Below are 23,805 nucleotides of genomic sequence, written 5' to 3'. Positions count from 1 at the left end.
ATTTGTTTTGTTAGGATAAATTATATATTTATTCAGCAAAGGAGCAGACGAGCAGCCAAACGGGAAGCAGTCATCGCTGCCTATAGACACAAGCAACCATCGGGGGAGCCACTTATGCGTTGCCGAACTTTGAGAACCCTATATACCTGCTTCTCGAAAAATCCCATGTATTAGCGCAAGGTTTAGGTTTGAACATGGGGTTTCAAACTGTGGGGCAGCAACATTATAAGGGGGGTGTGGAGCCGTGGGAAAAGTGGACAACTAATAATTCAGTAATGTGTGATGTGTCCACTTATCACAGTGGACATTTCGAGGGCGTTATTGAAAAAAGTTTGGGAGCCACTGGATTAGAGTCTCAACAAACTTAATGGCTTATTGGACCCTTAAATTCCTTCTACCTTACAGTTGGCGTGCTGCCGTGTAGTCGGCGGCAATCACGTCAGCCGCGATAACCTTCCGGTCTCTACCCGGGTTCGATTCCCGGCTTCACCACCCAAGCGCGGATCCAGCTTCGTGCCCAGGGGGGGGTCACGTGGTAAAGGCCCGGGGCCCCAGGGAGGGGTCACGTGGTCTATTTGTATGGCCAACTTAGGCTCCAGGGGGGGGGGTCATGACCCCCATGCCCCCCCCCCCCCTGGATCCGCGCATGTCACCACCTGTGCACTTGATTGCTTTTTCTATGGTATTTCACGGAAACTACAGAGCATTCCCGAGTTTTGGGAGGCGTGGGCGGAGCCAAAGCCAACACGTAGAGGCCCTTGATACTTTAAATGTAAGGGGTACACCGAGCGGGTGAAAGGGCTATTTGACTTTTAGTTTATCATTATTTGATTAAATAATTTCTTGAGTTATCTACGGGACCCTTCAGGGTTCGTCACGCACTTTTGTATTTTGGCCGATTTGAAATGACACCCATAATTTACTTTTTTAACACGTTCACTGCGAAACAGGTCATTCTGACCCTGTTCTGGACTTCCTGTGGTGCGGCGACAGAAATGCGCAACTTTACCCTAGTGCGAAGCCCATATCATTGTGATAATCGTCCCATTAATGCAAATACCGACTAAGTGACTTTTTGACGAAATCGAGTTTTTAGCACCTATAGAATAAGGTTTTCAAGGGCTACAATATGTTAAAACCCATGTATTGATGCGACGCTGCATTCAAAAGATAGCTGTCGCATAAAGTTACTTAATGGTCAATTTTTTGCATTATAAACTGCCAGAATGTGATATGAATATTTAATATAAACTTTTATGCTTTATCCGCCAAGTAGAACATTTTAATGGCGTATAGTGTTTTTTTGCATTTAAACATTTTGTTAAAGTAGCCATCTTATCTTCTACAAAAAAGTTTAATGTGTACATATTTGATTTTTGCAAATAAAACTATCAACAAAATTATTCATTTTAAGCCAGGCTAAATACACCAAATGTCTTTAAGATGTTTTTCCAGAAGATGTTTGTTTACAAACATCAGCAATGTCATACTACCAAAAAGTTGTATAGGGACTATAATTGGTTTTGCATGTGATGTGACGAAGGAAAGGATAACGGTCTATTACTGCAAATACCGACTATGTGTAAATAGGCGATTTTGAGATAATGCGGTTTTAAAGTTTGAAGGCACGTTTTATATGAAAACATGAAGAAATGTACGTTATGTGTATGGCATTTTAAAACCTATATTTTTTTGTTTATTACTTTATCGTATATATATTCAGAATGTATTTAGTTGACGATCAAATACGATTTAATGAAACAGTCGAATACCTACTTAGTTGGTTTTTCCTGTAGAAATAAATGTTTGCATATTTCTCTTCTTTATACATATAACCCATTGTTTGTCTTAAATTAAGCTTCGTTTTTCATATGATGTTTTCGTGATTAGCAAAAAGTGCGTTGAGAACCTCCTCCTTTTTTTTAAATCGGTTAAAAATACACTAACACAAACGGTTTAAGCTGAAGGAATCGAATTTAGTGTAATTTTATGTTTCATAACTTCGATGACCGTTACTAATTACAGTGTTACATTTAAATCAAATCTTTTTTGCCACTTCACCGACTGGTAAATGCTCTCTTAATTCTTCGACAACGGACGAGAGAGTTGCATTTTATCGACAAAATCTTGTGGTTTGCATTAGTGCAAGGTTATTTCATACTAATTTTAATTTGGTAACCTAAGCTGGTTGGCAAATAACCTTAAATTAACCTTTGAATTACGATAAATAATACAAATCGGTTCAGACGTCTGTGAGTAATCGCATAACATGTATCGTTGTTTTAACAACTCGAAGTGGAATTGGCCTACGAAACTAAATTCACTGCGCTAAAGTCACTGTATTGTAGACGTAGGTAGATGATATTCTTATTATTAATAAAATAGTGATAAAGTTATTAAACGTCATCTTCATCTCTGTTGATTCCCATACAGCGACATCTAGCATCTATTTTTAACGCCTTACCAGGTGAGCGTCGAATCGAGCCCTGCATACATTTACAATGAACGGTGAGTCCGATTCGACGCGTCGCTAATGGACTTAGTTTTATAAGAAATTCAGAAGGCGGTTAAGTTCATGTCGAGATCTGGATGTAGCACAAGGCAAGGAAATGAATGCCACAAATTGAACTCCAGTTCAGTAGAACCACCTCAAACCTCGTAACGTATCATACCATATTTCTATCTCAGTCTAAAGCTCGATAAACAACTAGCTATCTCTGCGTTCAAGAAAATGGACTTATGCAGACGTTTTGACAAAGGTATCATAACTAAATAGTACCATGAGTGCTTCCAATCACTTAATACCCAGTTAGTCTAGCATTGTTAGCCGTGTTACGGATGTGTTTGTATCGAATTCCACCAGCGATGAAGATGTTGTTTAATAACTTTTTATCACTCTTGCGCAGTAAGTGTGCAATCGCACGCAGGCGTATCAGGAGTAAAAGAAAAAACTTTTTCCCAAGGGAGTGTTTAAATTTGTATTTTGGACTACCATAAATACTTTTTTATCTTTTTATTGCAAGTGTGATGAAAAACACTGCGTGTAACTGGGGGCGTAAGAATATTGCAAACATGATTGCTTTAAATCGCCCCAGAAACCTATGTAATTACCGTTACACATTACTTTTTCTTACTTATTACTTCATCTACGCCTACATTTTAGTGACTTTGGTACATAAATGATTACTAGAAAACTTTAAATAAACTATTACTTCAGGTTATTGTGCGTACAAAAACTATTTACCTATATTAAATGTAACAGTATAGATAGTGAAATTTTGAACATAAATTATGGCGGACTTCGGATTGCTGAGACAGTGAACTAGTATGTAGTAAGTACCTATGCATATTATGCTATTACCCAAAAACGCATTAACCGATTTGTAAAATTCTTTTTGTGATTTCAAGAGAATGCTATTGCGTTACTTCTTGTTAAATTTTACTGAAATCGGTTAAAGTATTTTGTGAAAAATCTCCTAAAACCGGTTGAAGAGGATTTTTTTCAAAAATTTTTTTTTGAGAATAATCCTTCAAAACCTCAAATAAAGTATTATTAATGGTTAGTAATGTTAAAAAACTTTTTATTACAAATGTACTACTTTAATTAACAATGATAAGTGAAGTTTTGTAACATAAAATTAGAGCAGCTATACTTCCTGCAGCTAAAACCGCCTATGTCATTGAGAATATTTAATATATTTTGAAATAAGTTCAAAACTTTTGTATATTTTTCTTTTTTTGCAAATCATTAGTAAAGTGTATGAAAAGCAAAGCTTAATCAAAGGGAAACACTGCTTTATATGTATTAATAAAAGAAATATACACATTTTTATTTCTACAGGAAAAACCAACTAAGTTTGCTACAATTTTTTTTAAATCGTAGTTTTATCGGCAATCAAACACAGCCTGGATAATTTTTACGATTAAGTATTAAACAAGACAATACGGGCTGTAGAATGCTGTATACAAATAGTAATTTTTTTCATGTTTTCATAAGAAATCGTACCTTCAAACATTAAAATCGCATTATCTCAAAATCACTAAATATTATTTTTTTGCACATAGTCGGTATTTGCAGTAAGGGGACGAAATGGGGCTACTTTTTGTTTCGAAAAAAAGGGATGAAGGGGTTGAAAAAGAGGTTGAAAGTTTGTATAGGATTTCTTAATTTTAAAAGATAAAACCATGAAACTTTATATTTTAGCACTTGATAAGAAATCATTAAACATATATTTAAAGTCACATACAGGTCGAACGCGATTAATTAACATTATTTTTACCTTTAAAATAAACATGGTGGGAAATAAACATTAACTAAAAGCGGGTAGATTATATTTATTTGTCTACCCCGAACATTTATATAAATTAATATCGGGTAGTTTTGTGTTGTTTACATCTCCGGTGACATTTTGCTGGGACGTCAGTCTTCCGCGACCACGGCCAGTGCAACCTGGCCGAAACGTTGGGAAAAAAGGTAAAAATAATGTTAATTAACCGCGTTCGACCTGTATGTGACTTTAAATATGTGTACAAAGCGCGAGAACTTAAAGTGTTATATCATTAAACATCTTGATAAGGGATAAGGATAGGGATAGGGATAGGGATAGGGATAGCGATAGCGATAGGGATAGCGATAGGGATAGCGATAGGGATAGGGATAGCGAAAGCGATAGCGATAGCGATAGCGATAGGGATACGGATACGGATACGGATACGGATACGGATACGGATACGGATACGGATACGGATACGGATACGGATACGGATACGGCTAATATGGGTATCGTTAGAGGGATACGGATAATCGGTCGGCGGTCTCTTACAATCAATGTGCTCTAAGACGATCGTTGTTTGCTTGCTTGAAGATTACGTTTGCGATAAGTATAAGCAAAATGTAAAAAATTGTAAGGGATAATAGAAAAAAGTACTTTTTACCCACCGATCATAGTGTCGAAATACGGGCTATGTGGGATGTTTATAAAGGTTTCCCCAGCGTATATAGAATTACCTACGCTGTGGTCGATGTGTAATATTTCTACAATCATTGCAAGCAAAAGTATTATGTGCAATCGAAATAATCGCAGATAAATATACCTACAGAGAAACCTAAGGATCCAAATGAAAATCTTAATGAATACTTTTATTACGCGGGCGAAGCCGCGGGTAAAAGCTAGTTCGTCTATAAAATCTAAACGAACAGTCATCAACTTCGGCGAAGACAGTATTGTGTAGATTAGTTATTAGACTAAACATTATTTCAATAAAATTTAATAAATGTGTATCTGGTAAAGGTATTTTAGGTAAAATATGAAACCCTCCTTACAAGCTGTAATTGACTTGTACCGCACAGAGAGAAAGCTCAATACAGGACTCTCATGGGTTGTAACGCACTGAGAGCGAGTTCACAAAATCCGGCTCCGCAGTGAACGTGTTAATGTTGAATATCTTTATTTACGAGTAACAAGTTTTTGTCGTAGTTATTTTACAAGGAAACGTCAGAAAACTATGAACTGACTATAAATGACGAGTGATTGACGGAGACTTTAAACAATTTACACAAAAACAATACGAAGTTATGAAAAAAAAATACTTCTCACCACACCAACTGATAAAGACTTTCTTTGCTATCCGAAAACAGATAGCAAAATTTCATTTGATCCGCAAGAGTGCAAAGTAATTTTATACAAATTTTAGCTTGATGTCTAAGTCTGGGTGTTGGAATTCACGTATGAATGATGATTTAAAATCATAAACGTTAAAATAAAAAATTGAATTGTTTTAAGTATATATTTTGATGTTTTACAGTTCATATTTTCATAGCGTTGTAGGCCTAGCACATGATGGCCGCGGGAGTATGTCGCCGCGAGATAGATGACACGTCTTTGTCTAATTGTATTAATGACATAAGGACAGGTAGTCTATCTCGCGGCGACATACTCCCGCGGCCATCATGTGCTAGGCCTGCAGGTGTGGTGAAAAATTGTGTGTTTAACTCGGTGGCAAAGTTTGTTTAACCTTCGTGCCTTGATAAGCCTCGCAACGCTCAAGATTCCACTTTTTGAACCACTCGCTACGCTCGCGGTTCAATATTGGATCGCTTGCTCGGGTATCAATATTGGCACGTGCGGTTAAACAACAACTTTGCCCCCTTGTAAAACAAATAACTATTTTCACCACACCTGGCAAAGGCTTTTTCCCCTCACTAGCTCGGAAACACGTATTTTGTCCTTTAATACCTCGGGAGCAATAGTACATTACATCAGAGGCCGCGAAAATGAGGATTTCCGGCCAAGTGGGTATATACAAGGGGGCAAAGTTGTATTTTAACGCCGAGTGTGAAAATGAAAAACGAGCAAGTGAAAGGATTCTATAGTTGAACCAAGAGCGAAGCGAGTGGTTCGAGAATAGAATCCTGAACTTGCGAGTTTTTTAACACACGAGAAGTAAAATACATTTGCACCCGAGTGTAACACAAAACTTTTCCCCTCACTATAGCGAGGAAACTACAACGCAAAAAATGCGTTTATCACTGCTTCCAGGTGGTTTCACAGGTGGTAAATCATCTTTATTACTAGATTCCACTACTTTTATCAATTTTAAAGCAGTTAATTTGACTTTATTCAAGGTCAAATTACTTTACCCACTAGTGGATAAAATGCGTTTTTACCCGCTGATATTAAAGGACAAAACACGTGTTTCCGAGCTAGTGAGGGGAAAATAAATTGACGAAATTGATTTACTTCGATGTTTATAACTAGTTAAAATTTGCTCGTGTTGATGCGGTGAAAAGTTTTGTATATCACTCGGCTACAAAATTTGTTTAACCAACGTGTCTTGAAGCGTTTTTGCAAAATTTTGTATTTCACTCCGTAACTAAGTGCCTACGTGCCTTGAAACCCTCGCAACGCTTCTTCGCTTACTCGGGTATCAACATTGGCACGTGCGGTTAAGCAACAACTTTGCCCCCTTGTAAAACAAATAAACTAATTTATTGCATTATGGCCAGATTACTAGCTTATCGCCCATAGGTACCATAATTATAATACTATATCCCGCAGGCGACGTCTATAATACCAAGGATGATTTATACAGAATTTACAATCTTCATACTAAGAACCGTACCTCAATTTTTTAGCGCCACCTATAAAATACTATCATAAATTTTAACTTCTGATTAGCAGAAACGTCTGCAATCGATGCCACTAGGCTTAGAATAAAAAAACCGGCCAAGAGCGTGTCGGGCCACGCTCAGTGTAGGGTTCCGTAGTTTTTCGTACTTTTCTCAAAAACTACTAAACCTATCAAGTTCAAAACAATTTTCCTAGAAAGTCTTTATAAAGTTCTACTTTTGTGATTTTTTTCATATTTTTTAAACATATGGTTCAAATGTATTTAGGAGCGATTATTTCCGAAAATATTGATATTATCAAAAAACGATCTTAGTAAACCCTTATTCATTTTTAAATACCTATCCAACAATATATCACACGTTGGGGTTGGAATGAAAAAAAAAATCCGCCCCCACTTTACATGTATGGGGGGTACCCTAATAAAACATTTTTTTCCATTTTTTATTTTTGCACTTTGTTAACGTCATTGATATACATATTTATGCCAAATTTCAGCTTTCTGGTGCTTACGGTTACTGAGATTATCCGCGGACGGACGGACGGACGGACGGACAGACAGACATGGCGAAACTATAAGGGTTCCTAGTTGACTACGGAACCCTAAAAAAGTGGAAAATGTCTGCCTTGGGTGACTTGAACTCACGGCATCTGGATCGATACTCCTGCGCTCTGCCAACTGAGCCACCAAGACTTCAACCAAGCCAGCGAACTAACTACTATACTATCATAACTACTGATAATGCTTACAATTTTTTTTTTTTTTTTCAAAATGTATAAGGTAATTGACGTGATGTCATGATATTTAAATAAAGAAGCATGCCATTTGTTCTTATAAAAAAATAAAAACAAGCAAAACTATTTGGGGAAAATATGATTTAGGCCACTTCCAGGCTGCGAAACAGCGCTATCTAGTTTTAAGCCGAAAAGGTCCATACATTTTAGGTGAACGCTTTTTTGTATGGAATTTGTCAGTCCCAGTATTATATCTTCCTTGATAATGCCCACCGTACCCACGGGAAGAAATATTGATGGTTTTGGACAATCTTAGATTAGGTATAATTTTGAAGGTGTTGTTACGAATTTTAAAAATACGAAAAAATACCATTTAAATAGTAAATCACTCCCGATGTCTGCCGCAGAACACATAAAAAAATCACAATTAAAATTTTCATTGTTGCAAGATGCGTTGAAATGATTTCATTAATTTCATATCAATTCCACTAATTGTTCTAATTTTAATTCATAATTATTTTTAAAGAAACATAGGATTTATTTATTTTGTCAAAATAAGCACTGTTTGAACACTCGTTTAGTTTGGAAATGAGAAAATACAGTACGCATCAATAAGACATAAAGGCGTGAAAGAAAAACCTAATTAAATCAATGGCTAGCATGTAATTTTACTCAGAATAACATGTTGAATATTGTAATGTACAAAAAAAAAAACCGGCCAAGAGCGTGTCGGGCCACGCTCAGTGTACGGTTCCGTAGTTTTTCGTATTTTTCTCAAAAACTATTAAACCTATCAAGTTCAAAATAATTTTCCTAGAAAGTCTTTATAAAGTTCTACTTTTGTGATTTTTTTCATATTTTTTAAACATGTGATTCAAATGTTAGAGGGGGGGGGACGCACTTTTTTTTCCTTTAGGAGCGATTATTTCCGAAAATATTAATATTATCAAAACACGATCTTAGTAAACCCTTATTCATTTTTAAATACCTATCCAACAATATATCACACGTTGGGGTTGGAATTAAAAAAAATTATCAGCCCCCACTTTACATGTAGAGGGGTACCCTAATAAAACATTTTTTTCCATTTTTTATTTTTGTACTTTGTTGGCGTGATTGATATACATATTGGTACCAAATTTCAGCTTTCTAGTACTCTCAGTTACTGAGATTATCCGCGGACGGACGGACGGACGGACAGACAGACATGGCGAAACTATAAGGGTTCCTAGTTGACTACGGAACCCTAAAAAGTATCCTCTCAGTAGTTATTTATACAGCTGGCGTATTATGCTTCCAATTTTATCCCTTATCCACGTGGATAAGACATCTGTCACGCTTTGGCAAGTATGTCAGTGTGAGAGTGACAGATGTCTTATCCACGTGGATAAGGGATAAAATTGGAAGCATAATACGCCAGCTGTATAAATAACTACTGAGAGGATACTTTTTAGGGTTTTAGTTGACTACGGAACCCTAAAAACAGTCATGCCCGCCCATTGTTGAGGTCAAACTAGGTATTTAGTTATTCGTCCTTCCAATGCAAAAAATGGCGTAAGATCTTTCATAATTGACAACCGGTCTGGCTCAGTTGACGACCGGTCTGGCTCAGTCGATAGTGAACCTGCCTGCTAAACCGCGGTCCTGGGTTCGAATCCCGGTAAGAGCATTTATTTATTACACAGTGTGACGAGCACAGGTATTTGTTCCTGAGTCATGGATGTTTTCTATTATGTTTTTGTGTATATTTATCTATTTATGTATGTATATCGTCGCTTAGCACCCATTAAGGTGTCCCCAATATTTATTTATTTATAATATTTCTGGCACTCATAAGGCATTAACCATAATGGAAGTAAGATAAATCCTTTTTTCTTTTTGAGAATTCATTTAAAAAAAAAAAAACATTTGACGAAAATTAGGTACCTACAATTAGGTACAATTTTATTTTAGAAAACGAAATTAAGTATATATTATTGTGTAATAATAATTCAAGTACTTCTGGACTAATAAAAAAACTTATTACTGTCATAGATTAAAGAAGATTAATAATTATAAACAAACAGACTGAAGATTTTAAGTGGCCAATAAATTAATGACGGTCAGGGTATTACGTAACTAAAACAAGTAAAAATCCAGGTACGGAACGATTAGATCTGTGAGGTCAATAGAAACTAGTTTTAAATTAGATCTGGCTATTTTTTTAAACATTTATATACAGGATGGCTCAAGCTGCTGGATCAAACTAGCGCTTTCTTCCTGTACTCGTGACGATTCAGACTGTGTTGGCCTACAAGATAGCAAAATGTGTATGCCGATATTTTAACCAAAATCTTTTTTTTCATCATCCCATGGGCAAAATTTTCCAATTGTTTTTTTCCGTACTTCATTCCCTGGTTTCGTTTTATTTCCAGTAGTATCAGTCCATTCTAATCATTATTGCATCACGGAGATCTTGTTCAGAGACTGTGTTTCAAAACTGTTTTAACTCAATATTTTTAAGGTTAATTTTAATAAAAAAGTCATTTATGGTTACGTTACTTCAATAAAATATCAATATGTGCTTTTTAGGGTTCCGTAGTCAACTAGGAACCCTTATAGTTTCGCCATGTCTGTCTGTCCGTCCGTCCGTCCGTCCGTCCGTCCGTCCGCGGATAATCTCAGTAACCGTTGGCACTAGAAAGCTGAAATTTGGTACCAATCTGTATATCAATCACGCCAACAAAGTGCAAAAATAAAAAATTGAAAAAAATGTTTTATTAGGGTACTCCCCCTACATGTAAAGTGGGGGCTAATATTTTTTTTTATTCCAACCCCAATGTGTGATATATTGTTGGATAGGTATTTAAAAATGAATAAGGGTTTACTAAAATCGTTTTTTGATATTATTGATATTTTCGGAAATAATCGCTCCTAAAGGAAAAAAAAGTGCGTCCCCCCCCCTCTAACTTTTGAACCATATGTTTAAAAAATATGAAAAAAATCACAAAAGTAGAACTTTATAAAGACTTTCTAGGAAAATTGTTTTGAACTTGATAGGTTCAGTAGTTTTTGAGAAAAATACGGAAAACTACGGAACCCTACACTGAGCGTGGCCCGACACGCTCTTGGCCGGTTTTTATTTTATACTTGACAAGTTTAGTGTAAAATTTAATTTTAACCTAACGGTGTGTATTTAATTACGAAATATCGTATCTCGCTCAAGTGAGATATTTGTGTTCTAAATCTAAGCAAAGGTCTTCCTTTGTAGCTTGACATAAATACAAGATTTCCTTGTATCCGTACATAAATCACCTCCATAAGTGGGGCTTTTTACTGAGAAACTGATAATCTAATCAACTTGTCATAAACTGTTAAACTGGTTCGAAGCCAAGTTTTGATCACGGCTTACGATTCTTACGAATCACTCTGTATAATAGTTATATCTTGTGACGTTCTATAATAAAATGTAAGATTGCACCTGTCTTTCACGTGTTGAGAAGGATTTAAGGAGAAGCCATTAGTTTGTAGGAAAATATTATTCATTTAAATAATTAAATAATATTGTCTTCGGTTAATCTTCGGTAATAAGGTCTAGTTTACCCTTCGGGTTGGAAGATCAGGGGGGCGATTTTTGAATCTCGCATACGGGATTTTGTCACTACAATACCGGTTGAAAACGGTGCTTATTAATTTCAGTGTCAATTTTCTGAATTCGAATGCGTGAGACTCAAAAATCGGCCCGCAGATGGCAGTCGCTTTCGTAAAAACTAGTGACTACGCCAAATCTTGGGATAAGTTGTCAAAGCGGACCCCAGGCTCCCATGAGCCGTGGCAAATGCCGGGATAACGCAAGGAGGATGATGATTTGTCTTCGGTTACCGCGATAGTTACTCATCAAATAAAACTACGGAAACGGATTAAATCGCGTAGGTATAATGAATTTACAATTCATCCCGACGTTTCGAACACTTTACAGCATTCGTGGTCAACGGGTGACTGAGGAAAAATTACAATGTGCAAAAGCTACCTACATACAAGAAATATTAACAAACCATGACCATAAATAATATAGATTTTTAAGACCTTTATGGGCCTTAACTGACATGTTTTAGTCACGTTTTTATCTGCCACGAGTAGCTAGAAATATGCGAAATAAACTTTAAATGTAAATATAAACAGAACATCCTATATATTAAGCGTCTCGTGAACTGAGAAAGGATTTAAATCATTAACCCCCGACGCAAAAACGACGGGGTGTTATAAGTTTGACGTGTCTGTCTATCTGTTAGTCTATCTGTATATCTGTCTCTCTGTCTGTCTGTTTGTGTGTGTCTGTCTGTGTCATCGTAGCTCCCGAACTGATGAACCGATTTAGATTTTTTTTTTGTTTGAAACACGCAAAAATATTTGAGGAAAATATGATTTTGGCCACTTCCAGGCAGCGAAACAGCGCCACCTAGTTTTAAGCCGAAAAGGCCCATACATTTCAGGGGTACGCTTTTTTTGTATGCATTATCTGTCCCGGTAGGTATTAGATCGTCCTTGGTTTTACCTAAGGCCAAGATGTTTTCAATTCTCATCTACTAAATACTGGGATCTTGGAAAGCAAAACAAAATGATCATTTGACTCCTTAAATGACACGAACGGAAGGAATAACATTGTATATTAACACTTATCTCATAAAAGCGCAGTTATTTGCTAACTTCTTATATTGAACCTTCACACAATACATACCTACTTGTTGTTAAAAATAAGATAGGTACAACTTGTGCCAACATTTAAAAAAAATTAAGGAAAACATAAATAGGCGAGACGACTAAAAAAACTAATTAGTCCGTCAGTTCTAACTGATTAAAAGATTATCAAAGAATTTTAGACACGTATTTTTTCTTTTTTCTCTTAAAAGAAAAATGACGACGGTATAGTGCGTTGAAGTTTCGCGTGACGTCACGCATAGGTACAATTTTTACTTAGAAGTGACGTCACAAGCCCCCACTGCGGAACTTTGATGCTCCATATCTTTGTATTTTTTCATTAATTAGAAAAAGCGAAAAATATGTAACTATGGGAACAAATCAAATTATTGTATGTAATATATTATAAATGGCCAAAATGAAAGGGGGGCAAACTGTAAATTTCAAGTTACTAGGTCAAGTGGGGTATCGTTAGAAAGTGCTCAAATTGAACGTAAATAAACTATTTTTTATAATTTTTTTGTTGTGGAAAAAAAAAAGAATTTTGAAGGAAAATGTAAAAAAAAATACCGTTCCCCCCTTATCTTCGAAGTTTACCAAAGAAGAATTATGAAAATTTTAGGAAACATTGGTTTTATGCTATATATTACAGGAAAAACATAATCGTGTTTGTATTTTGAATATTTTTTTTTAATTCACAAAAAACTTTTCAGATTTTTACTTTTAATTTACCCACCTTTGCGGATATATATATAGTACTTCAAATTAATACGAGATGTTACGTAAATCATCTTCTTTCCAATAAAGTAAAAATTGTTTAAACCGGTTAACATTATAAAGAACAATCCCTGAAAAACCAACATACTATGGTCGCGCAAATTAGTTAGCGAATTCACCGAGAGATGGCCCTATACACAATAATACTCATTAGTACCTATACTTTTGTCTTCTAGTCAAGTTGTTAGAGTTATGTGAAAACATGAGATTATTTTAACTGGAGAGTTTGAAAGTTTGTACGGAACCCTCGGTGGGCGAGTCCGACTCGCACTTGACCGGTTTTTTTTTTCTTTGATATATGACATCTTATTTCGATTTCGAAAAATATGTGTTCAGTATTTTTGGACTAGATCGTCCACACGTTTAACTGACGGACTAAATAGAATGCCATGTTTTTATGTAGTCGTCATCCCTATTATATTTGCTTAGCCGCGGTCTTGGGTTCGAATCCCGGTAAGGGCAGGGTGTGATGAAGTAAGATTTTTATTTCTGAATCATGGATATTTTCTGTGTATAATTTATTTATTTATAGTTAAAATATTTATTCAAACCTTGTTACCTTGACCTTGCTGTTTGACCTTGTTTATGTTTACGCGTGTATGTTTTTAGCAATAAATAGCATTCCATCTTCAAGTATAACATTCCCATATTTCTATTATTGATTTTTAGTCTCATCCACTTGTGGTGTCTCTGGGCATTTCAGAATTTAGGACACACTGTTAACAATTAACTCACTGCCAAATTTGACACAATAATTTAAGCATGAAATTTCAATAAAAAATTGTTTTTTTTTTTTTAGGCAACAAACAGTCATACAAACAATAATGTGAAAATACATGATGTGTTAATAGACCTTGAGTGCCCTAACTTAAACATATTATAATAGAATATTATTCTTATCTAAAATATAAACTATTTTAGGAGGTTTTTTTTTTGTGTTAATTACATAAACTTTAAGCGATAATCTACATTCACAATGTGAAAATTGTAAATTTTTACATAGATTTTATGCTTAATTGTCGTCACAAAACTGACAGCGAGTTAATTTTTGATAACAACTTATGCTAATTGGGGGGACCTAAATTCTGAATATGCCCATAGATTGAGCAAGGGTCCAGAAATAGATGTTGGTATTACAGAACTTTTCCTCCAACATGCATTATATGTTACAAGGGTTACACCCTTAAAGCTTGGCCACACATGCGCGTTTTGAGAGCGTAGGTGGAGCGTTAGCGGAGCTCAATGATAGCGGTGTGGCAGACGAACTCTGGCGTTGCGCTCAGCGGACACCGGCGGGAACTAACAACCGCGGATTGCGAGCGGAATGCGCTACCGCTACGCTGTCAAAACGCTTTATGTGTGGCTTCAAGTGTAAATGCCTGAGTGGACGTTCGGAGCGGAGCGTTTGGCGGGGCGTATAGTGGGGCGGGCGAGCGTGCGTCCACCCTATGCAGTGTCGACTCAGTTCCTCGACTCCTTTACCAGTAAACAAGAAAATTGACCTCTGCTCCGCCTCGGCCGACAGTTATTTTTGATCTTCGACATTTCTTGTTTTACTGGTGTTGTTATGTTTTTTTTTTTTTTTTTTTTTTTTTATTATAAATGGGCTTACTCTTGACCACAGACTAGCCAAAGGCAAAGACGTGGCCTACGATGGAGTGAGCTCGCCCAGAAGATGCCTGTTCACTCTTGATTTGAAGGTTTCCGGGTTATATGAGCTCGGAAATATAGCCGCCGGCAAGGAATTCCACTCCTTGGCAGTGCGCATAAGAAAAGAAGAAGCAAAGCGCTTCGTGCGGATTCGTGGAATATCCACCAAGTAAGGATGGAGACCGGCCGTGCGTCTAAGAGTCCGATGGTAGAATGGGGACGGTGGAATAAGTTCGTGTAGCTCTTGAGCACACTCCCCGAAGTGCAACCTGTAAAACACCGACAGACTAGCGACTTTCCGCCGATGGGCCAAAGACTGTAGCTTGGCCGTGAGCTTCTTGTCGCCAATCATCCTCCTGGCTCTGCGCTCCACTGAGTCCAAAGCAGCGAGTTGGTATTTGGCTGAGCCGTCCCACAGGTGGCTGCAATACTCCATACAGGATCGGACTTGAGCTTTATAGAGTTTTAGAAGCTGTCCAGGTGTGAAGTATCGCTTCACCTTATTTAGGATGCCCAGCTTTCTGGCCGCAGTTTGTGCTTTAGACTCAATGAAGGTGCCAAAGTTGAGGACAGAACTCAACTCCACACCGAGGAGTTCTAGGCTGCCGGTAATAGGTACAGATGCACCCCGGAAAGTAGGAGTCAGATCGAACGGACTCCGTTTTGCCGAAAACAGACACGCCTGCGTTTTGGTGGCATTGAACTTGACCAGATTGTCGTCCCCCCACTGGGAAACGCGACTAAGGGTCAAGTTCGCTCGCTCAACCATGGCCTCTCTCTGTGAATGTATGTCGTCCCTGCTGTCCCCTGCACTAGCTAAATATCTCTCAACAACCGTACTGTCGTCTGCATAGCCGACAATGCTGGGTTGCAGCATGTCGTTAATGTGAAGCAGGAAAAGGGTTGCGGAGAGAACAGACCCCTGAGGAACACCGGCGTCAATGGCCATGAGGTCCGAAGAGCAGCCATCAATGACCACTCTGATCGACCGTTCACTCAGGAAGTCAGATAGCCAACTACAAAGGTCAGCAGGGATGCCGTATGCAGGAAGCTTGCTAAGGAGACTTGCGTGCCAAACCCTGTCAAAGGCCTTCGAGATGTCCAGTGAAACAGCAAGCGCTTCACCGTTCCTCTCGATGGCTTCGCCACAGCGGTGCGTGACATACGCTAGGAGATCTCCAGTAGACCGACCCCGGCGAAAGCCATATTGACGGTCACTGAGCAGATCGTTTGTCTCGAGGTAAGTCAGCAACTTGCCGTTAAGTACCCTTTCCATGACTTTACACAGCATGGAGGTAATGGCGATTGGTCGGTAATTGCAGGGATCAGCACGACTACCCTTCTTGGGTACTGGCTGCACATTTGCAAGCTTCCAGGATTTCGGCACCACTCTTGTTTGGAGAGAGAGGCGGTACAGGCGTGTCAGTACAGGAGACAACTCAGGCGCACACTGTTTTAGAACACGTGCAGGTATACCGTCTGGACCATTAGCCTTATTCACGTCAAGAGTCTGCAGAGCTCGGCGTACCTCATTTTGCCGGATAGCAATTCCTTGCATAGAGGAGCTGCACTGAGGTAGCGTAGGTGGGAGTTTTGAGCCTGCATCTAGACGTGAATTGCTCGCAAACAGAGAAGCAAACAAGTTTGCTTTCTCCGCCGCGGAGTGGGCCAGCGTACCATCCGGTTTCTGCAGAGGTGGCAGTGTGGGACGGCAGAAGTTGGATTCGACCGCTTTCGACAGGAACCAGAACCGCTTACTACCGGGAGGGTAGGAGGCGAGCTTGGCCCCTATACGACTGACGTGGTCGAATCTAGCCTTTCGAAGCACCCGTTTGCAGGACTTGGCAGCAGAGTTAAAAGCTTTCTTCCTCGCGCACACCCTCTGTGCTCCAGCTTTTGTAATCTACTATTGATTACAATTTTATTTGTGAGTGTGTTTAGTAAAACGTCCCACTTTGTCGATTACCATTAATATGAATAAACATTTATATATGAATAAACTGACAAAGCGGCCTTATAGCAATCGACAAAGTGGGACGTTTTTCCGTGCACACTCACATTTTGTTATTATTCTCAATGAAAAAAAAACTATTTAGAAATTTTTACAGTGTTCAAAAAATAGATAGATAGAATACTCTTTATTGGCACACCTCAGCAAGAGATACAGAAAAAAGATACAGCGGAGACAAAACAAATGATTATAAATAGAGGCAGACAACAGGCGGTCTTATCGCTAAAGAGCGATCTCTACCTGACAACCTTTGGGTAGCGGAAATAAAAAAAAACATAATCAGAAAGAGTAGGTGCTTCGAAATGAAAAATCATACTTATTCTAATTCCCAACACACAAATTGAATAAACATACATATATAAGAGAATATAAATAGACTTTAGGCCTCAAAAAATATACGATTGAAAATTACTTAAAAGTAAGTCCCACTTTGTCCTGCCTGATATCCTGTTGCTAGTCCGCTATCGCTCTATTTGTAAGTGCGATAGGGACGGCCTGCTATTTTATCGTCTATCGCGCGACCATGCTTCCCGTGCTGGGCTATGATATAGAAGCACCCCGGCTCTTGAAAACGATCCACGAGGGATCAATTCTCCATACAAACGCTCTCAACTATTTCCTCCCTGGTTTTTGAAGATAGAGCAATGATTTTTTCAACACGGACTATTTTTTTTTATCTTTATCGAACCGATTTTTTGATATTCTTATTTTTAAAGATGCTAGAGCCCGAGAGAAAAATTTCCAAAAACGGCCTTATTGATTATGGCGCAAAAAAAGGTGTGGTATTCAAAATTGGTAACAATTAGCCAAAAAAAAACTAAAGTTCGATACAGATTATTTCATTATTATTCAGATTCTCAAATTTCGTTACGATTGATTAAGATTTGAAGGAGGAAACAGTCGAGAGCGGTACCTCAATTGTATCATGGCGGCCGGGACCACGAACTGCCGAGTGATGTCCATAGGATTGGATATAAGCATATCCAAAGGAGTTGTTCATCAACTGCACCCTTTGCGTAGGCTATTTACTGCAAAATATCCTATAAAACTTATACATTAAACAGCAGAATGCAAAAATAAAAAAATCATATTTGGATAACGACGACCGGTCTGGCGCAGTCGGGATTGACCCTGCATGCTACGTCGCGGTCCCGGGTTCCAATCCCGGTAAGGGCATTTATTTGTGTAATGAGCACAGATATTTGTTCCTGTCATGGATGTTTTCTATGTATATAAGTATTTATATATTATATATATCGTTGTCTGAGTACCCACAACACAAGCCTTCTTAAGCTTACCGTGGGCCTCAGTCAATTTGTTTAAGAGTGTCCTATAATATTTATTTATTATATATTTAGAACGATCCGCCATGTTCCATGAATCAATCGAAAGTCCCATCAGAACTATTCTCTTCATACTACATATACTGAACTGTCACTCCGTACATCAGAATCAAAGAGGATCGAGTATTATAGAGAGTTACTGTCAAAGTAAAATGTGTAATCACAGTGCCATAGACTGCAATCTCTCGACACAAGCTTAAAACATTTGAACCTCAGTTTTGACCATTTGGCCCATATTGTTAGCTTCATACATAGAGTATATTGAATACTATGGTATAGAGTTATTAGTCAAGATTTTCGAATGCAGCACCATCTATTATTAAGTTACGACAGCTTTTCATGTGACTTTCCATGCCAAAAGGTTCCTTATCATATAGCACATAAAAGTTCGTTGGGAACTGTACACGTTTTTATAACAAAATCCCCATTGATGTAGTGAACTTGCCACTCGGCAAATTTAAGTCACATGTTAAGCGCTGTTTGCTAGGTAAAGCTTACTATACGGTAAATGATTTTATAAATGATAAAAATGCCTTTAAGCCAGTAGCTTGATTATGGTAGCAGAAGTTTGTAATACAACCGTACTAGTATCCAGTAAAAATGACACAGCGTAATTTTTCTCATGTGATTGTATTGTATCATTAGTTATGTTAGTAGGACGCTTAGAGACCTTATACACCTCTAAGATTTTTGTTTTCATTATATAGCGTAGTTATATAAAATTTATTTAAAGTATGATAGTACACTGACCCTTAGAGACCTTTACATCTCTAAGTCACGTTGAGCATGTAATTAGTTATGTATAGCTATACTAGGCATTGTTGCCCTCTTTAATGTCACCTACAAGCTTAATGTCGTGTTTCACTGTGTCGATTTTTCTTTTGTCAATTTGCTGTTAGCTTGAACATGTCATGCTCGCTTAAAAGTCTTTGCTTACGGTGGCGTGTTGATCGGGTCGCCACCTTCCCGAATGGAGGTTGAGGAGGCGATGGCTGAGATACGCGTCATACTCGTGAACGGGTGCTGTTTGTGGAGACTGGTCTGTTCAAGCTTACCTGGGCCACATGTTTTGTTAGATTATTTAACTTTACTTTTGAGCGGATTGCGAGACACTACATTCGGTTCTTGTAAGAATTAAACTTAAGTAAGTAATGTCTTAAGGATGACACTAGAGACCATCACGTTGTCGTTTAATTTAGTTAATTTTAGCTTTTGGACACTTAGAGACTTTATACATCTCTGAGATTTTGATTATATTTTATTTTAAAATAGACTCCTTACTTTAATGACCTTGTTGTCGTTTGATTAAGTTAATGTTAGTTTTTTGGACACTTAGAGACCTTATACATCTCTGAGATTTTGATTATATTTTTAAACTTAATTTGTAACCTTGATTGGCCCTTATTTGTAAACTTGATTTGTTCTTTAATGATTGACAACTAGAGACTTGTACATCTCTTGAAATGTGTAATTTAGCTGTTCATTTTCTGTATTTTTTATTTTTTTTTTTTGTATTATTTGACAAAGGTTTTTACTTTTAAATATTTTAATTTTATAAAATTTGACTCTTGGAGACGCTATACATCTCCATGGATTATTTGATTAAGTATAATATTTTTAATTGTAATATTCAGTCTTTTACAACTATTGAAGTATTATAGATTTCTTTTATCTTTGTATCTGTTTGCACTTTCTTTATGTATTGATTATAGTTAGTAATAATATGACATTTAGAGACTTTATACATCTCTAATTCTATATCAGTGTATAGCTACTTTGCTTATGATTAATATTTTTAGTTAATATTTCTATTAATTTCATTTGTTTAACTTTAATGAATACTCTGTAATGTTGACATGTAAAAGTGCCCCCGTGGCCTATTTGCTGAATAAATGTTTTTGTATTTTTTTTGTATTTATAAAACATTTGGACCCTTTAGGAATGGAACGCCACATACGAGTATTTATGGCGGGATTTTTAAATAGGTTTGACGTTTTCATTTTGAATTTGAGCAAGAAAAACCAACTTATTTTCCAAGTTCCAAGTAAAATTTACAATGTAATTACATATTATAATTAACCATAGAATATCGTTCGCTAGTTTGCGGATGGTACAGCGACATCTAGCGGAATATTTGGACATCAAAAAATATTTATATATTTTACGACAACAAGTCACTACCCAGTTTGCGGAGGTAACAGTGACATCTAGCGAAGAACTTGCACTACGGCACACTAATTGTTTTTCACGCCCTCTATCGTTGAGTTTCCCAAACATATCTTAAATACATGTGATTTACTATTTCCTTTGACTGAAAACACCGTGGCTTCATCTGTGTTAAAATGTCAAATATTAATACTTATTAGCATCATCTAGCCGAGCGTTCCCCAAAGGTGTAACGCCAACTAGGCCACTGTACCTTTTTGTCTAGGGGTGAAGGTACGTTTTTTTCTTAGACTTTATCCGTCTATACGGAGTTACTTTTGTCATATGTATGAAGCGCTGGTGGCCTAGCGGTAAGAGCGTGCGACTGTAGATCCGGAGGTCGCGGGTTCGAACCCCGGCTCGTACCAATGAGTTTTTCGGAACTTATGTGCGAAATGTCATTTGATATTTGCCAGTCGCTTTTCGGTGAAGGAAAACATTAAAACCGAAATAAATTATACATATGAAAGAAAAAAAAAAACATCGTGAGGAAACCGGACTAATTCCAATAAGGCCTAGTTACCCTTCGGGTTGGAAGGTCAGATGGCAATCGCTTTCGTAAAACTACAGCCTACGCCAAATCTTGGGATTAGCTGTCAAAGCGGACCCCAGGCTCCCATGAGCCGTGGCAAATGCCGGGAAAACTCAAGGAGGATGAGATGATTAATATTAGCATCATCTAGGCGAGCGTTCCCCATAGGTGTAACGTCATCTAGGCCACCGCACCTTTTTCTCTAGGGCTGAAGGCACGTTTTTTTCTTAGACTTTATCCGTCTATACGGAGTTACATATCGTCACTACTTTAAAAAAAAATATCTATTTAGTGTCTTCGTCTGTCAATGAAAATTGTAGTAAGTATGTATGGAATGCATATAGACTTACTGCGTTTTAACTCTGAGGAGCAGCGTGAGATACGAGATTTTTTCAAAGTAGTGACGATAATATGACTTTGATCAGAATAACAGCGTCCGTTTGACAATAGTCATGTATATCTGGTCAGGTTTTGCATGTCAATGCCACACTATTACGAATTGGTAGTCGTAAACATCAACACTTAAACCTGACGAGGGTATTATTTGTCGACATTTTTTCGCTACTTTTCGCTCGAACGCACGTATATTTTTTCAACTTAGAGATTTTTGAAATTCGATGAACGCTATTAGAAAATTGATCATTGAATTTAATTGAGAATTTAATTGAATTTGGAATAAATTATGAGAATGTGCTTTTTGTTGTACAGGAAAAGTGATTAGTGTTTTTTTTTTAAGTGAAGTGAAAATGTTACGTTTATTTTTATTTGGATTAGTTTTGCAGTACGCTTCAGGGGTGATATATAAATTAGCTCGTAAGTATATTCAAGTTACTACTTTTACTAAAAAAGGGTTAGAACATTTTTAGGGTTCCGTAGCCAAAATGGCAAAAACGGAACCCTTATAGTTTCGTCATGTCCGTCTGTCCGTCTGTCCGTCTGTCCGTCTGTCCGTCTGTCACAGCCGATTTACTCGGAAACTATAAGTACTACAGTGATGAAATTTGATGGGAATATGTGTTGTATGAACCGCTACAAAATTATGACACTAAATAGTAAAAAAGAATTGGGGGTGGGGCCCCCATACATGTAACTGAGGGATGAAAATTTTTTTTTCGATGTACATACCCGTGTGGGGTATCAATGGAAAGGTCTTTTAAAATGATATAAAGTTTTCTAAAAAACATTTTTCTTAAAGTGAACGGTTTTTGAGATATCAGCTCTCAAAGTCGTAAAAAGTATGTCCCCCCCCTCTATTTTTATAACTACGGGGTATAAAATTCTAAAAAAAATAGAGGTGATGCATGCTAATTAACTCTTTCAACGATTTTTGGTTTGATCAAAGTATCTCTTATAGTTTTTGAGATAGGTTGATTTAACTGTAATTTTGGTTAAGTTATTGGTTTATTATATTTGCTGCTACGGAACCCTTTGTGCGCGAGCCCGACTCGCACTTGGCCGGTTTTTTTATATACTTTGGAACCTCCGACGTTTCGGCGACGGCGTTGTCCCCCTAGTTTTGGAGAAGACTGATTAAATCTCGTACTCTAAAGTCATACATACACTCATGCTTGTATTCCTAAAAGTGGTAGGCAGAACACATGAAACTGCTCAAGTTAAGAGCCTCAGCAAATAAGAGGTTGAAAAAAACCCCATAGCATTATTAGCCCATAACATTACCCATGCCCATACCAAAATTGAACCCACGTCCCAGAGTGGACTTCTACGAAACACACGGGAGGAAGGGGGTGGGGAATTCCTTGTCACCACACGGTCAAGAGTGAAATCTTTAAATTGTAAAAATGGTTAAAGTTTAAATCAGCGTGTCTAAAAATGTTTTTTCTACTCCCGAAAATTCGTCATTTACAGGGTCGTGATCTTTAAAACCCATTTTTTTTTCATTATAGCGCCCGCGGGCTTTCGCGTACGCGCACAATAACGAAAAAATTTAAAACACATTGGCTCGGTAACCATGGCAACGCATTGTTATAACGATACTGCGCGCGTGCGCGGTAAGCCGGCAGGGGATGGCTTTGAGCAGCTGCGCTGGCAGTGCAAAATACAGGAAACAGTGTTCTTATAAAAAATAAAAACACAAAAATATTTGGGGAAAATATGATTATTGTCACTTCCAGGCTTCGAAACAGCGCTATTTGTATGGGCTTTGTTAGTCCCGGTATAATTGTATTGTCTTTGATTATACTGAAACTGATAACTGAAAAACAATGAAAATTATAATTCCCAACAACCTTTAAAACAAGGGTAACAGGCATCTTCTGGGCGAGCTCACTCCATCGTAGGCCACGTCTTTGGGCCATTTTTTTTTCACAGTTGTCCACCCCACTTTTTTTGTAACATGGATAGTTTTTACGCGATTCATACTCAGAATCGAGAGCTGTTTCGATCCTGATAGAAGAAAAACATGTCCCAAGATTTCCACACATTTTTTCGAACCTTCCATTCCGTTACCGCCATACAAAATGTATGAAAAAATGGTAACGGAATGGGAAAAAAACCTTGGGACACTTTTTTTCTCCTATTAGGATTGAAAGAGCTCGCGATTCTGAGTGGAAAACACATAAAAATTTCCAAATCCAAAAAAAAGTGGGGTGGACAACTTGGAAAAAAATGGCCCCTTTGCTTTTGGCTAGACTGTGGCCAAGAGTAAGCCCATTTATAATTATAATAATAATTTAAAAAATCCGGTAAGCCATTTCATCAAAAACTTGGCAGCCTTATTCGTTTCATAGT

General features: G+C 37.5%; 2 protein-coding genes across 3 annotated transcripts in view; one reads left to right on the top strand and one right to left on the bottom strand.

Moving 5' to 3' along the window:
* The window catches only part of LOC125234949, a 41,220-nt gene extending 23,243 nt beyond the window's left edge, over positions 1 to 17,977 (bottom strand). The window contains exons 1-3 of the mRNA XM_048141371.1: positions 17,891 to 17,977; positions 15,313 to 16,869; positions 6,180 to 6,189 (exon numbers count right to left, since the gene is read on the bottom strand). Coding sequence (XP_047997328.1) covers positions 6,180 to 6,189; positions 15,313 to 16,869; positions 17,891 to 17,977 — 1,654 coding nt within the window. The remainder of the gene's footprint in view (positions 1 to 6,179; positions 6,190 to 15,312; positions 16,870 to 17,890) is intronic.
* Positions 17,978 to 21,566: 3,589 nt separating this feature from the next.
* LOC125234407 (nose resistant to fluoxetine protein 6-like) overlaps positions 21,567 to 23,805 on the top strand; it is a 50,241-nt gene continuing 48,002 nt past the window's right edge. The window contains exon 1 of one of the 2 annotated variants that reach the window (XM_048140635.1): positions 21,567 to 21,870. In XM_048140635.1, coding sequence (XP_047996592.1) covers positions 21,804 to 21,870 — 67 coding nt within the window. In that variant the 5' untranslated portion in view covers positions 21,567 to 21,803. The remainder of the gene's footprint in view (positions 21,871 to 23,805) is intronic. The other variant, XM_048140634.1, reaches the window with a different exon arrangement.

Source organism: Leguminivora glycinivorella, chromosome 16 (assembly GCF_023078275.1).
Source record: "Leguminivora glycinivorella isolate SPB_JAAS2020 chromosome 16, LegGlyc_1.1, whole genome shotgun sequence".
Classification (NCBI taxonomy): domain Eukaryota; kingdom Metazoa; phylum Arthropoda; class Insecta; order Lepidoptera; family Tortricidae; genus Leguminivora; species Leguminivora glycinivorella.
Note: the sequence above shows the minus strand (reverse complement) of the source record. Positions and strands in the feature narration are given on the sequence as shown.